General features: G+C 40.8%; 1 protein-coding gene and 1 long non-coding RNA gene across 14 annotated transcripts in view; one reads left to right on the forward strand and one right to left on the reverse strand.

Moving 5' to 3' along the window:
* LOC139358509 (uncharacterized) overlaps nt 1–5764 on the reverse strand; it is a 29662-nt gene extending 23898 nt beyond the window's left edge. For both annotated transcript variants that reach the window (XR_011613520.1, XR_011613525.1), the window contains exons 1-2: nt 5625–5764; nt 1455–1612 (exon numbers count right to left, since the gene is read on the reverse strand). This is a non-coding gene — a long non-coding RNA (uncharacterized lncRNA). The remainder of the gene's footprint in view (nt 1–1454; nt 1613–5624) is intronic.
* LOC105484871 (CD55 molecule (Cromer blood group)) overlaps nt 1–13907 on the forward strand; it is a 145809-nt gene that overhangs the window by 103265 nt on the left and 28637 nt on the right. For 11 of the 12 annotated variants that reach the window (XR_011613486.1, XR_011613487.1, XM_071079588.1 and 8 more), the window contains exons 1-5: nt 6065–6320; nt 6850–7035; nt 8846–9037; nt 9920–10019; nt 11056–11141. Coding sequence is in view for 10 of the 12 variants with exons in the window: in XM_071079588.1 (XP_070935689.1) it covers nt 6218–6320; nt 6850–7035; nt 8846–9037; nt 9920–10019; nt 11056–11141 (667 nt within the window). In the remaining 2 variants the exon portion in view is untranslated. Of the gene's footprint in view, nt 1–6064; nt 6321–6849; nt 7036–8845; nt 9038–9919; nt 10020–11055; nt 11142–13907 lie in introns of those variants that run through there. The other variant, XM_011746950.3, reaches the window with a different exon arrangement.

Below are 13907 nucleotides of genomic sequence, written 5' to 3' on the forward strand. Positions count from 1 at the left end.
TCATGAAAAGTGTCCAAGTCTTGTTACAGGAAACATTCATTCATGTCACCCATGATCATTCATTATTGCTAATATTTATTGAGTACTGTGTGCCAAGCAATGGACCAAATGCTTTACATACACTATTTCCTTTATTCCTCACAAAACCCCATGAGGTAATATCATTACACCTGTTTTATAAGTGAGAAATTTGTGTTTCAGAGCGGTTGGGTGCTGGACCACACTCTCACATGTACACACACTCTCACATGCTCACACACATTCATACATGCACACACACTCTCACATGCTCACACACACATTCATAAACACACATGCTCACACACATTCATACATGCACACACATGCTTACACACTCATATATGTACACTCACATGCAAACACACTCTCACATTCTTGCACACACACACTAAAATGAACAAACTAGCCACAAGATTAAAAATTGTGGCTCAGGAGTCATGCAGCTAAAGGCCACAAGATTCCTAACCTTCCCAATTGCTCCTATAAATAATGTTACTATTGCAAAACCTAAGATTTGTGTTTGAAGTTCACACACTAACACATAGTCTCACATGTGTGTGCACACACACATTTCCTTGTTCCTACCACTACCTCCAAAGTGGAGGTAGCAAAAATTCACTGTTGTCTCAGAAAGTTAGGTCTTGGCAAATAAATATTTGCTCACATAAGTCAAGCATTGCATTTCCCCCTGGCTGCTGAGCCTGTTCTCACACACACAGGGAAGTCAGCTGCAGGGCAGGATGCCATTACATAGGTGAACATGTCACATGGAATTAGACCACATTTTCCTAGGTCCTGCTGAACCTGCACCTAGTGAAAAGGAAAACTACTATGTCTGCTGCAATACACTGATACCTTGATTAGTGAATTCCTGGAGAAAAGAACTCATGTATAAGAAACAGGAGAGTCCACTCATTTGTTTTCATTTGTTCAAAAATACCCTTATTCTGTGAAGCAGAATTACCTGTATTTGCAGCTGCATGACAAAAATGCCTCAATATAAAGTTCCCTCCAACCCCACCCTGCCCCAGCCCACTGGATATTTTAAGATAAGTTGGGAATATATTTAGGCTGAGTTAGAATGTAAATATGAAATAGACTGGTTCATTAGATGTGAGGCACAGATAGGCACATTACATACTTTGGTAGCATAGAGGAAGGTACCAGGCATGATGTCATGGCAAGGGAGATTTCCTGGAAGAATGATGCCTGGCCAGTCTAACAGAGGCGTTAAGATCCTAAGCACTAGTTCTACTGCCAACAAGCCATGTGGTTTGGGGCTAGTTTCTTAACTTCCCTAAACACCAGCTGGTTCACTTGCAATGAGGGTGACAATATTTGCTCACAGTTTTGTATCCCTTGGCTTTCAGGAAATTGCACGATTCTCTTTCCTTTCTACTACCTTCTCCTTTCCCTTTCTCTGTCATTCGTACCTTCTAACGTGGGGCTCCTCAAGTCTCACACCTTGGGCTTCTCTGTGTATTTCCACATCTTCCCTTGGTTCAAACCTTGCCTGCAGTCACGTCTCCACCCACTCCACCTCCATCTTGCCTCCATTTCAATCGCATGCTGGACGTTTCCATTAGACACTCTGCCAAGGCATTTAAAATTCAACAAGTGTAAAGCTGAATTTGTTGTTCTTTCTCTAAATTACCTCCTGGCTCTGGAATGGATAGTTCTTTTAAATAGGGCTGCTAATCTCACAAACTCCAAACTTCCGAGTCATCTGTAACATCTTTTTCCCCACTGCTCCTTATCGAGTCAGTTGCCAAATTCTGTGGGTTATTACTTTGAAACTTGTTTGGTCAGAGCAGGAATGGAAATTCAAAAGTCTATAATAATTGTGTCAGGAGTTTTATAGAGCAACAGGACTGGGACTCCTTAATATAGATGTATTATTTTAAAACTAAAAGACATTTTTGTTCTCTAAGCCTAAACACCTGAACTGTTGTAGTTAGTTAAACTGGATCTTAGCTTACACAGTCATTCTCATTCCAGCATCTTAGATGCAAATTCCAAATTACCCAGGTGCTTCCTCCTTACAACTGTCAACAGTTCTTTAATGCTTCTGAATGGTGTAAAAGGCACAGGCCTTACCTTTAAGGCTCCCTCAAATCTCTTTCCAGCCTCTCTCACCCTCTTCTTCCATTGCCTCAATTCAGTTCTCCATACTCTCTGTAAACTAAACTCCTTACTACTCTTGGAATCAACAGGCCTTTTCCTGACCCCAAACATTTGTTCATATCTCTTTTCCTATTTTTGCCCTATTGCATTGACACTTGTCATATTTAGTTGAATCACTGGGCCTTTAGCCTCCCCACCCCAATTACCACACTCCCTTCTCTCCTTTCTGAAGCCCCATACCACTTTAGTTGCGATATTTGTAAAGCATTTATCATGAAAAACCTCCCTACTAGATTATAGATTCTCAAACACAAGTATTGACACTTAGTGGGCTTCTGTGTGCTAAGGAAGTTTATTAAACCGTCTTTGATTTAGTCATTGTATGGTTCCTGGGACAAGAGTAAGAGCCGTGGTCCCTTGCTCTGTCAAAATCATAAACCTATTTTCTTTGTATTTTGGCCTAATTACATAAGCTTGTTTTGGATTGGAAGCTCTATAGAGACTATTTTAGTGCCAAATGCTTTTTAATCAATGCGGAAATAAGCCCTTGAGACGTGCAGTGACTCAGCCAAGGACACACAGCTAGTTTCTGGTAGATAAGTATGAAGCCTCGGAACTACTGCTCATATCATGAGCCCCTGGGTTCCCAAATCACCTCCCCAAGAACCTCAGTCATTGTCCTCTGCACACAAGAAACTTTTGCTGATTCCAGTAAAAAGAATGCAGTATGGTAGGACAGACGTATAGGTTTTGAAATCAAACTAGGTTTAGATTCTGACCTAGTCGCTAGTTAGTGCAGGGACTTTGGTAAACTTTGGTAAACAGCCTCTCAGCCTGTTTCCTTGTCTGCAAAATATGGAGAGTTATCTTCACTTCATGAAGTTGTGCTGATGAAATGGTATAATGTGTATAAAGCAACTGGAACACAACAAATGAGTCCATTTATTTAAAATAATCTTTAGTAAGTTATAAATTCACATATTTGCTTTTTCTGAGGAATGCTTAGATTTTATCATAGATATCTTTTCTAAGTTGAGTAAATACATAGTGGATTTCTTTGTTTCCTTCCCCTCAGAATGTTGACATTTGGGTGGCTGTAACTATTACTTAAGATTCCATCCAGTAATTGTTCATAAAATTTCTTTTTTTTTTTTTTTTTTTTTTGAGATGGAGTTTTGCTCTCGTTCCCCAGGCTGGAGTGCAATGGCGCAATCTTGACTCATTGCAACCTCCGCCCCCCAGGTTCAAGTAATTCTCCCGCCTCAGCCTCCTGAGCAGCTGGTATTACAGGCGCATGCCACCACGCCCAGCCAATTTTTGTATTTTTAGTAGAGACGGGGTTTCACCATGTTGACCAGGCTAGTCTCGAACTCCTGACCTCAGGTGATCCTCCGCCTCGGCCTTCCAAAGTGCTGAGATTACAGGCATGAGCCACCACGCCCAGCCAAAATTTCCTTTTAAAAATAGTTATTGCCAATAACTAAGTATTCTGGAAGGTGAATGCTTAGGACATTTAGTGTCACTAAGTTGTGTGATAGATAATATTTTTGACACTTTGCAGAGCTCATTGTTTTCTCTGCATATAAAGCTATGACATTCACATAATAAACACGTAGAGAGCTTTAATAGACTTCAATGTTAAGTCTTCTGGCAGCTGCATAACTGGTCTTGCTTGACCTGTCTTTTTCACAATGCTACCTTGCCTTTCACACCAATTCTGTGAGCCCAAGCAGAAATGAAGATTACCTATGTATAATGGCACGACAGAAGGGAGTGGTGGTTAAGGTTATTAGAGGTTATTAGGGGGAATAAATGAAGACCTGGTGCCACTTCTAAACACTGCCAGGCCCTGACCTTGTGTTTTTATATCCAATATGGGAGTAAAAGTAAGGTATTTTAACATCAAATATGAGGATGACACTAGATGGTTTTAAAAGCCCCCCACCCTAACTTCTAAACTCCACAATGTTTGAGTATTGTTAGGTTTCAATGAAATCCTACAGTAGTCCCTTGCTTGGAATCACTGTAGGATTGGTTCCAGCAATGGGCAACACAGGGTTTGGTTCTATACAGTAAGTATGGGTCAAAGAAAATGCTATGATTGAAAATTGTTTTCCTCCTTATAAAGTTCATACCAACCAGTAAAGAGCTATCAGAAAACCTTCAGGAAAGAATATCATGATAGGATATAACAAATACCCCCACAGCTGGTCCATGGACCAAAGTATAATTCCAAGTAGGGAATTTCACTTAACCAGGCAAGGCATTTAAGGGAAAAGGAATCTAGGCTAGGAGTCTGCTAGCCAGACCCAGACAAATTATTAAAGGGAAGCACGTTCTTGAGGCTATTCTCTATGAAGAAGGGCAACCCACCTTGCCATCTATATCCTTTCTATTTTTGACAGGGGTGGTCCTAGGGTGGATAGATCTTTACTCTGACCAGTACCATATAGGTCTGTGGTTCTCAAACCTGGCTGCACAGTGTGGCAATTTTAAGTAATCCTGATACCCAGTGCCATCCCCAAAGATGCTGATTTAATTTGTCTAAGGTGTAGTTTGGGCCTCTGGATTGGAACCAACCCATATGCCCATCAATGATAAGCTGGACAAAAAATATGTGGCACATATACACCATAGAATACTATGCAGCCATAAAAAAGGATGAGTTTATGTCCTATGCAGGGACATGGATGAAGCTGGAAACCATCAATCTCAGCAAACTAACACAGGAACAGAAAACCAAACACTGCATGTTCTCACTCATAAGTGGGAGTTGAACAATGAGAATACATGGACACAGGGAGGGGAACATAACATACAGGGTTCTGTTGGGGGGTGGGGATTAGGGGAGGGATAGCATTAGGAGAAGTATCTAATGTAGATGACAGGTTAATGGGTGCAGCAAACCACCATGGCACGTGTATACCTATGTAACAAACCTGCATGTTCTGCACATGTATCCCAGAACTTAAAGTACATATATTTATATATGTATAAATATATATGAATATATATAAATATATGAAAAAAAATATATATATATGTAAGCTCCCCACATGATTCTAATGTGTGGCCACTCTTGCAAACCTCAGGCTATTTATTCTTAAAGGTTTGTAACAAGCCTTCCTCTTAAAATCCACCCCATCACCATTCAGTTTTTTGGGGTTTGTTTTTGTTGTTATCCCACCCCTTTCCCCCACCCCACACCCCCCTCCCCCCCGAGGCAGACACACACACACTGATGAATTTCTCTCTACAGTCAGGCTGGAGTAATCCGAAAGTGGTGTCTTTGGTAAATAAGGAGAACCCGGGTGAAGCAAGTGACTCCCACCAGAACAAGGCATGAACAACGTTCACTCCCTACTGTGTTCCTCAACCTGATTTCCCTAGCTCTCTGTTGTCACATTAGAGAGTGTTCTAGGAGATAACGCCCTCGCTCCCTAGTTACTTCCCCACCCTCGTGCTGGCGTTTGACAGACCTCGCAGTAGAGGCCCACAACACGGGAAGGGCACCGCGTCTCAATCCCCGAGTCTCAGTCCCCGAACTCCACCGCACGTGCAGCTCTGCTCGACAGTACTCAAGCGCGCGGATGCTCCGCTTAGACGAACTCACGTTCGGGCAGCAAGGCCTGCGATACTTGAGCACCCCTCCCCCTCTCCCGTTTCCACCCCGTTTATGTTTACGTAGCGAGGAGACATTTAGGTTTCCAGAAGGCAGGTCATCGCAGGTCCCACCCAGCGGTGGAGAGAGTGAATCCCAGAGAGGATTGCCAGCGAGTTCCTCCTCCTTCCCCTTCCCGCTATCCCTGAGTCTAGGGCTCCCAGGGGCGTATGACGCCAGCGCCCTCTGACCGCACCTCTGACTACAACAAATCCCTACTCCACCCGTCTTCTTTGTCCCACCCTTGGTGACATAGAACCCCAGCCCAGGCCCCGCCCAAAGCACTCATTTAACTGTTATTGCGGAGCTGCGAGGCGCTGCTTCTGCTCGCTGCAACTCGCTTAGGCAGCTGGGCGTAGCTGCGACCCGGCGGAGTCCCGGCGGCGCGTACTTATTCTGACCTCCCGCGCCATGACTGTCGCGCGGCCGAGCGTGCCCGCGGCGCTGCCCCTCCTTGGGGAGCTGCCCCGGCTGCTGCTGCTGCTGCTGCTGCTGTGCCTGCCGGCCGTGTGGGGTGAGTGGGGGCCCGGGGGCCTGGGGGCCTGGCGGCCAGGGACGCCCCTGGGCTGGGTGGGAGGTCCAAGTCGGTCTCCGAGACACGCACAGGGACCGGGGACTTGGCAGGTGGGGAGCGTGGCCTTCGGTCTTGGTTCACCCGTCCTGTACCTTTAAGGCTGTCGCCGCTCACCAGCATTTGGGGCTCCTGCTGTGTCGGCCCCCAGCTGACTTGGCTTTAGGAGTTGGCGTGGAGTAAGGTTAAAGAGGCCCCAGCTGGGTTTGCGGAGCGGCCAAGCCTGGGAAAATCGAAAGGGAGGGCTCAAAGAGAGCCTTAACCCCCAAAAATCTGGTCTAAAAGGATGGGAGGCCAGACCGCTGACCGCTGCCCACTCTCGACAGAGTCCAGCCGTGTAGAGCACACCATGCTGCAAACTTGCATGTCATCTCTTTAAGGTGTGGCATTTCAAGGGGGCGTGTGTCTTAAAAACAGCAACTGTGAGGACCCTTGATAGTCATTTCCTTCAGTTCTGCTTTTGTCTCCCTAGCTGACTGTGGCCCTCCCCCAGCTGTACCTAATGCCCAGCCAGCTTTGAAAGGCCTTACAAGTTTTCCCGAGAACACCGTAATAACGTACAGATGTGATGAAAACTTTATGAAAATTCCTGGTAAGCAGGACTCAGTGATGTGCCTTCCGGACAGTCAATGGTCAGATATTGAAGAGTTCTGCAATCGTAAGTTCCTCATTTTTTTTAAGAAAAGTTATGGGAATGAAATGTATCTAAAATTTATTTTTATGTATCTTTGGAGTGACTAGTAATTGATAGTTTTCTAGTGTTACTAAACCCCAGGGTATACCTTGTTGGCACTTCACACTCCAGCTAATTGAAGACATTTACCTCCCTGAGTAGGTCCTGCTGCTTCGTTAAGAGTTTTTCTTCCTAACACTGTACCCCTTGAACGAACTAGTAGAGAAATTAAACAATATGTATTGTTTAGGGAGTAAATACATAAAATATATTTGGCAATTGCCTTGAGACACATAGCGTAAGTGATCTGTTTTCTTAAATATTTTGTAAAGTAGGGCTTATCAAATACAACTCTGTGGTGGCATTTTTAAAAGCTCTCAATATTTACTTCAAAATCTGTTATACTTGTACGTATTTATAGGTATTTATAGATCATACAATGTGTCATGATCAATCAGTGTAATTGGGATAGCCAGTACCTCAAACACTTGGCGTTTGTGTGGAGAATATTCCAAATCTTCTCTTCTTGCGACTTTGAAAAAAAAAAAAATATATATATATATATAAAAATTGGGATATATATAGGGACATATATGTATGTATATATGGAGAGAGATATATATAGGGAGAGAGATATATGTAAATTGGGATATAGATAGACAGGTAGATAGATTGATTGTTAAAAATGAATAAGAGGCCCAGTGAAGAGTTGTTTTGGGGCTAACACAGTAACCGTGTTTGGTATTGATATCTAGTAGAATTAAAAGAAATGAAGATTTCTTGTTTTAGGTGAATATACATACAGTCATCCACACCTCGTGTGCCCTTTGGTTTCATAAAATATATATCGGCATTATCTTGGAGGAAAAAAATCTGTTATTTACATAGCCCTGTATTAGCTTTGAGATACATGAGTAAAGTTAAAGAGACCCAATAACCTGACTTTGAACAACTTAAATCAATAGAAGCTACAGTAAATACAGAAATTGGCACAAATACTTTTAGAAGCCATGCGTGAAATAGGCTTTAACTTTTTATTTTTATCCACGATAGAGGCAGTAGGATGAAGTACATAGTCTTTGCACACGTATCATGTTTTAACTCTTCCCCATGTTGTTACTTTATCCAATGGTGGAGGAGACAGGCCCCAGTAGTTAAATAACTTCATTAAGAGCACAGCAGCTTTTATGCCAAAACCAAGGTGTAAACTTGGGTCTTCTGACTACAAATCCAGTGACCCTTCCACTTGACCATGCCTCTCTAGATTCACATTTGCCCAGCTGTTTACAGATGTAAATACTTTATGTATACAATTAACTCATCCTTGCCTCCAGGGCTTGTGGGAATTAAATGAGTTTATATGTAAATAAATGTTAGCTGCTATTATTGTTGTGCAGGACATTAGTCCAGGGGTCTGGAAATACCCTATTCCTGTACTGTATGGTGCTGTGTAGTTCTTTAGGGTAGGGTAAGGAAACCAACATTTATTGAATGCCAGAACTGTGCCAGGCAACCTAAATGGTTTTTTTGTTTCTTTGTTTTTTTTTTTCAAGTGGGGATAGTGATATCTGTGTACCAACTCTACTTCCTAAGCCTCTAGTAACTGGGAAATAAAGTATATATGTGAATGCATTTGCTACATTGCAAGTGCCATGGTGATATTAATATAGTTAAGTACCAAATATGTGCAAAGCAGTAAAGAAAGGGGGTTATTAGGGTCCAGATAATTATATATAGATTATAAAACAAACATTGATACTACTTTTTTTGTTGCTGCTTTTGTTAATACATTTAGGTAGCTGCGGTGCACCAACCAGGCTAAAGTTTGCATCCCTCAAACAGCTTTATATCCCTCAGAGTTATTTTCCAGTCGGTACTGTTGTGGAATATGAGTGTCGTCCAGGTTACAGAAGAGACCCTTCTCTATTAGCAAAACTAACTTGCCTTCAGAATTTAAAATGGTCCACAGCAGCTGAATTTTGTAAAAGTGAGTAAAATTTTTTAAAGTATTTTCAACCATCTGGTGTTTGGGGGAAATAGTATCCCTTCCTTCATTCATGCTAGAACTCTGTGTGTATATATTATTATTTAGGATGTTTCTTGATAGGACCATGAGTGTCAATTTATTTTGAATTAGACAAACTAAATATTTATGTGGTAGGAATACTTATTCACTCAAAAATTTCACATTTAATTAGTTTGAGGTTACCTAAAATGAAACAAGTATATATTCTAAATACGTTGCTTTTTCAAAACTTATTATAAAGAGAAATTAGAATTAAAGAAGTCTAAGGGTCAGGCATGGTGGATCATGCCTGTAATCCCAGCACTTTGGGAGACAGAGGCAGGTGGACCACTTGAGGTAAGGAGATTGAGACTAGCCTGGCCAACATGATGAAACCCCGACTCTACTAAAAATACAAAAACTAGCTGGGCGTGGTGGTGCATGCCTGTAATCCCAGCTTCTTGGAAGGCTGAGGCAGGAGAATCCCTTGAACCTGGGAGGCAGAGGTTGCAGTGAGCTAAGATTATGTCAACACACTCCAGCCTGGGTAACAGAGCGAAACTCCATCTCAAAAAAAAAAAAAAAAAAAAAAAAATCTAAGGATAAGAACTATCAATGGTTCAGATGATGAATTTACATATATGTGCTTGATAATTTTTTCAAAATTTTTTCCCACGCTTCATTGAGGTATAATCAACAAATATTATTTAAGGTGTACAACATGATATTTTAATATATGTGCACCTTGTGAAATGATAAACACAGTCAAGCTAATTAACATATCCACCACCTCACATAGTTACCTTCTTTGTGTGTATGCCTGATAATTTAATTAAAAAAAAATCAATTTGTATTCTATTCTAGAGAAATCATGCCCTAATCCTGGAGAAATACCAAATGGTCAGATCGATACATCAAATGGCATATTATTTGGTGCAGCCATCTCCTTCTCATGTAACACAGGGTAAGTTTGGGCATACTAAAACCCTGTATTTAGGAAATGAGGAAACAAATTAGGACTTAAGATGAGATTGTTAGTTTCATGACTGGTATTCACAGCTACTAGCAACTAAAGCAATCCTTCTCCTCAAAGACCCTTCATCATGAGCTCATCACAGTTAAATTTACTAAAATGGGGCAAGAAAGGAAGATTTCTTATACCACCAAAATTCTCTAAATTCTGATTTCAGTAAATATGTGATTCAATATAGAATTTTAAATGTGATTAATAAAAAAATTTGAGATGATGTTACTTGCAGAAATAATTCTTCAAATGTTAAATACTAAACCAATCTTTAGTTAACCTAAATAATGAATTTGCATGAGTTTTTCTCTATGCAAACAAGCTGTTACAAAACAGCATGAGTTAAAGACATTCCTAGTGTGAAAATATTCTAACCTAAGTTCTTTGATAAGTTCTCTATATAGGAAAAAGCAACTCATTCATTGAGTACCATCAATGTCTCAGACACTGTTGAAAACTTTACATTTATTTTCTCATTTCATATCTGTAAATTAAATAATTCTATTTTACTGTGTGTGTGTCCCTATTCTTTATAAAGTAAAAATATCAGTATCACTTGTCTCCTTTACGGAACAGATGTTAGTTAGGTCACGAACACAAAATCTGGGAAGTACGTTGAACCCTTGAAATACAAGTACATTCTATTATTCTATGAAGCCTGTATTTAGAACTCGGAAGTATAAAATGTTCAATCATCTCTGTCATTTAAAAATGTTTTAAACACTTTTATGCTTTCTAACATATTCCCCATGCAAATAAAAAATGTACATGTCTTACCCGTTTTTACTCTTTGGATGTCACCTTTTTAAACTTAATTTTTCTTTTCCTTTAAACTACTGTGTGGACTTTTGTCAACTACTGTTTTATTTTCACCTGCTGCTGCAGTAAATATTTCAAGATAATAACCTGAAGAATTTGAGGAAAGTCAAATACGTGTGAATGTAACAAACTCTTTTTTCTTCCCCTATTGCTTTAGGTACAAATTATTTGGCCCGACTTCTAGTTTATGTCTTGTTTCAGGCAGTGGAGTCCAGTGGAGTGACACGTTGCCAGAGTGCAGAGGTAAGAGTTAAAAATCTAAGCACTCAGGTTGTGAGGCTGAGTACTCAATGATAAATTAATTTCTGCCCCTTAAGAATTAGCACAGTGTGTATTTGTAGCAAACCCAGCTTTCAATATATGAGTGCTTTGCTAATTTTAATACCTTTTCTAGTGATGCTTCTTAATTTATTAGCTGTGGAGATAAACCATCAAGTTTTCTGAGTCCCAATTCCCAAACAATAGAATAAGGATTAAAAACAAACAGATTTGTATTGCACTTGGTCATTTATTGTCTAACCATTACTTCTAAAGTCAAGTATGATAGGTAAAAGATTTCCACCCCACAATTTTAATGTAAGAAAATACTGTCTATCAGAGGGTCTATAAGACTTGACCCCATATCCTAAAACAAGTGGCAATGGAAGGCCTTTAACCCAGGTCTCTTATTTCAGACCCAGCATTTTTCTAAAACCCAGTGTTGCCTACATGCTGCTTCTTAGGATTAAAATAATTAAGAGATAATTATCTAGAAGGGTTTTAAGGTGTGATATATTCTTATGAGAGAGATAAGCTTATACCATAAAGGAGAAATACTGTTTCTGTATTTGAGAATCTTCTCAAAGAAAGATATGGTGCAGCAATAATGCTATAAATGGGTATATATCCTGTCAAATTTATGTCAATTAGAGAAACGTGTCTCTTGGAAATTGAAAGGAATAAAATACAGCAATATTTTAAAATGTAGGCTTGCTTTCTTTCCATCCTTCTCTTTCTCTACACACAATGTGCCCTCCTGCAAATGACTTCTGAAGGCCCTATTGTCAAAATTATTGATAAGTTAGTTTTTGTGTGTTACTAGGGGAAGAAAACTAGAGTAGATTTAGTGTAATTTATCAAACATTTATCGATTGACACTCTGGTAGGCAACGTGTAGGGTCAACTGATACGAAGACAAATAAAACGAAGCTGTGCCATCAAGGAGCCTGCCCCTGCCACACCCACCATGTGCCCTTCTTTCGAGATGTCATACTACTACCACCAGTTTTTTCTCATTGTAGTTGTTTTTAAATTTTTCATCATTGCTACCCAGTAGCACCTTTCCCACTTTCCTTGTCCAGTAAGAGACGCTGTAAATGATAGTAAATTAAAGATAGAAAACAAGGAAAAACTGGGCCGTATCTTTCGTTTGACCCAGGCAGCATGTCACAAAGTTCAGACAAACAGTCTCCCATCTGAAGCCAGTATTTGCACAAGCACCTGCTGTGTCATGAATTTGACAGCAATGCAAACCCACTTTATTTTCCTGCTTGCGCCATCTAGGTCTCAGCCTTGCTTCCCTATTTGGTGTCTTGAACTCCATGCTGAATATTCTGATGTTCATGTTTTCCTCCTTGACTCTTCTATCCTCTCTGACTCAGCAACCACTGACATCTGCATCCTGTAGGAAACAGCCCCTGTTCTTAAGCAATCCCAGTGCCTTCAAATATCCCCATAAGGCCTTACTTCTTTTAGGATCATTTTGAATTTCCACATAACTTGTTTTGACCATACCAAAAAGATTGAATGGAAAGTAAATTCTTAAACAATGTAATGCTTCACCTCAAGTATGTAGCCCTAGCCTATAAACACATGAGGTTGCTTCAATGTCCATGCGTGAATATGGATATGAAGAAGGAAAGAACAATGGATACATCCACTAACTGTCTGTAGTTATACAGAAAACAGAGGTGATGCTAGTTTACCTGTGAATGGAGCCTCACTGTCAGAGAACCTGTTTGCTTATCTCTCTGCCAATGTTTTCTTTTTCAAAATTTTAGTTGACTGATGGTATCTGCTAACTTAGAATCAATCCCTGCTATATAATGACTATCATCCCAGACCCTTCTCTTTTATCTTAACTCCTCACATCTCATCCCTAAATCATTGTGCTTTACTTCCTCAATCTGTTTTTCAAACTTGTGTTTTGCCCTCCATCTGTATACTTATGGCATAGTTTATTATTCCTTCTGTGCACTATTGCAATCAGGGCCACCTCTAACATTTTCAGGGCCCAGGCAAGAATATAAATGGAGGTCACTGGCCTAAGACCCACCTTCTTTCAAATAGGCCTTCCTCTTTCCACACTGTGTGGGTTTTCTGGTGCAAATAAGTGGACAACTCAGCCTAAATACCCAAGTCGTGTCCACCACATCCACCATAACTTGTATCCACCCTCCATTGTCTATTGGGTTAGAGGTGAAGTATATCAGCGGGATAGACCACCCCTAAGAATGTGGACCAGTGGGAGGGACCCTCTCAGGCCCTGGAAAGGGTGTTGGCACAGGGAATTCTGGGTGCTAGTTCCTGGAGCATGTTCTGGAATGGAGGAGAAGTCGTAGGACAGGTTGTCATTGAGTGTATGCTCTCAGCCTACAGATATCCCACCAACAGGGGAGAGACGCATCCAGAGGAGGGCCAGAGCACAGCCTTTTAAAATATGGGGTCTGAGGCAGCAGTCTTAGTTGCCTGAGTTCAAGAGTGACACTGATAGCAATGGCCTCCTGCCTCCATTCTTTCACTCTATTAATGTTTCATCCATATTTTACCCAGAGCGATCTGAAACACAGATGTGACTTAGATGTCTGTTTCCTCCTTAGAGCTTATTCATATCTCCTATCACTTACAAAGCCCAAATCCCTTAGTATAGTGTACAAGACAGTCATGGTCTACCTACTGCTTGACACTCAGGTCTTGCCCTCATGTTTTATGCCTTATACATGCAAACTGCTGTGGTTTCCATGTACCTCT

Source organism: Macaca nemestrina, chromosome 1 (assembly GCF_043159975.1).
Source record: "Macaca nemestrina isolate mMacNem1 chromosome 1, mMacNem.hap1, whole genome shotgun sequence".
In the NCBI taxonomy this organism is placed as follows: Eukaryota; Metazoa; Chordata; class Mammalia; order Primates; family Cercopithecidae; genus Macaca; species Macaca nemestrina.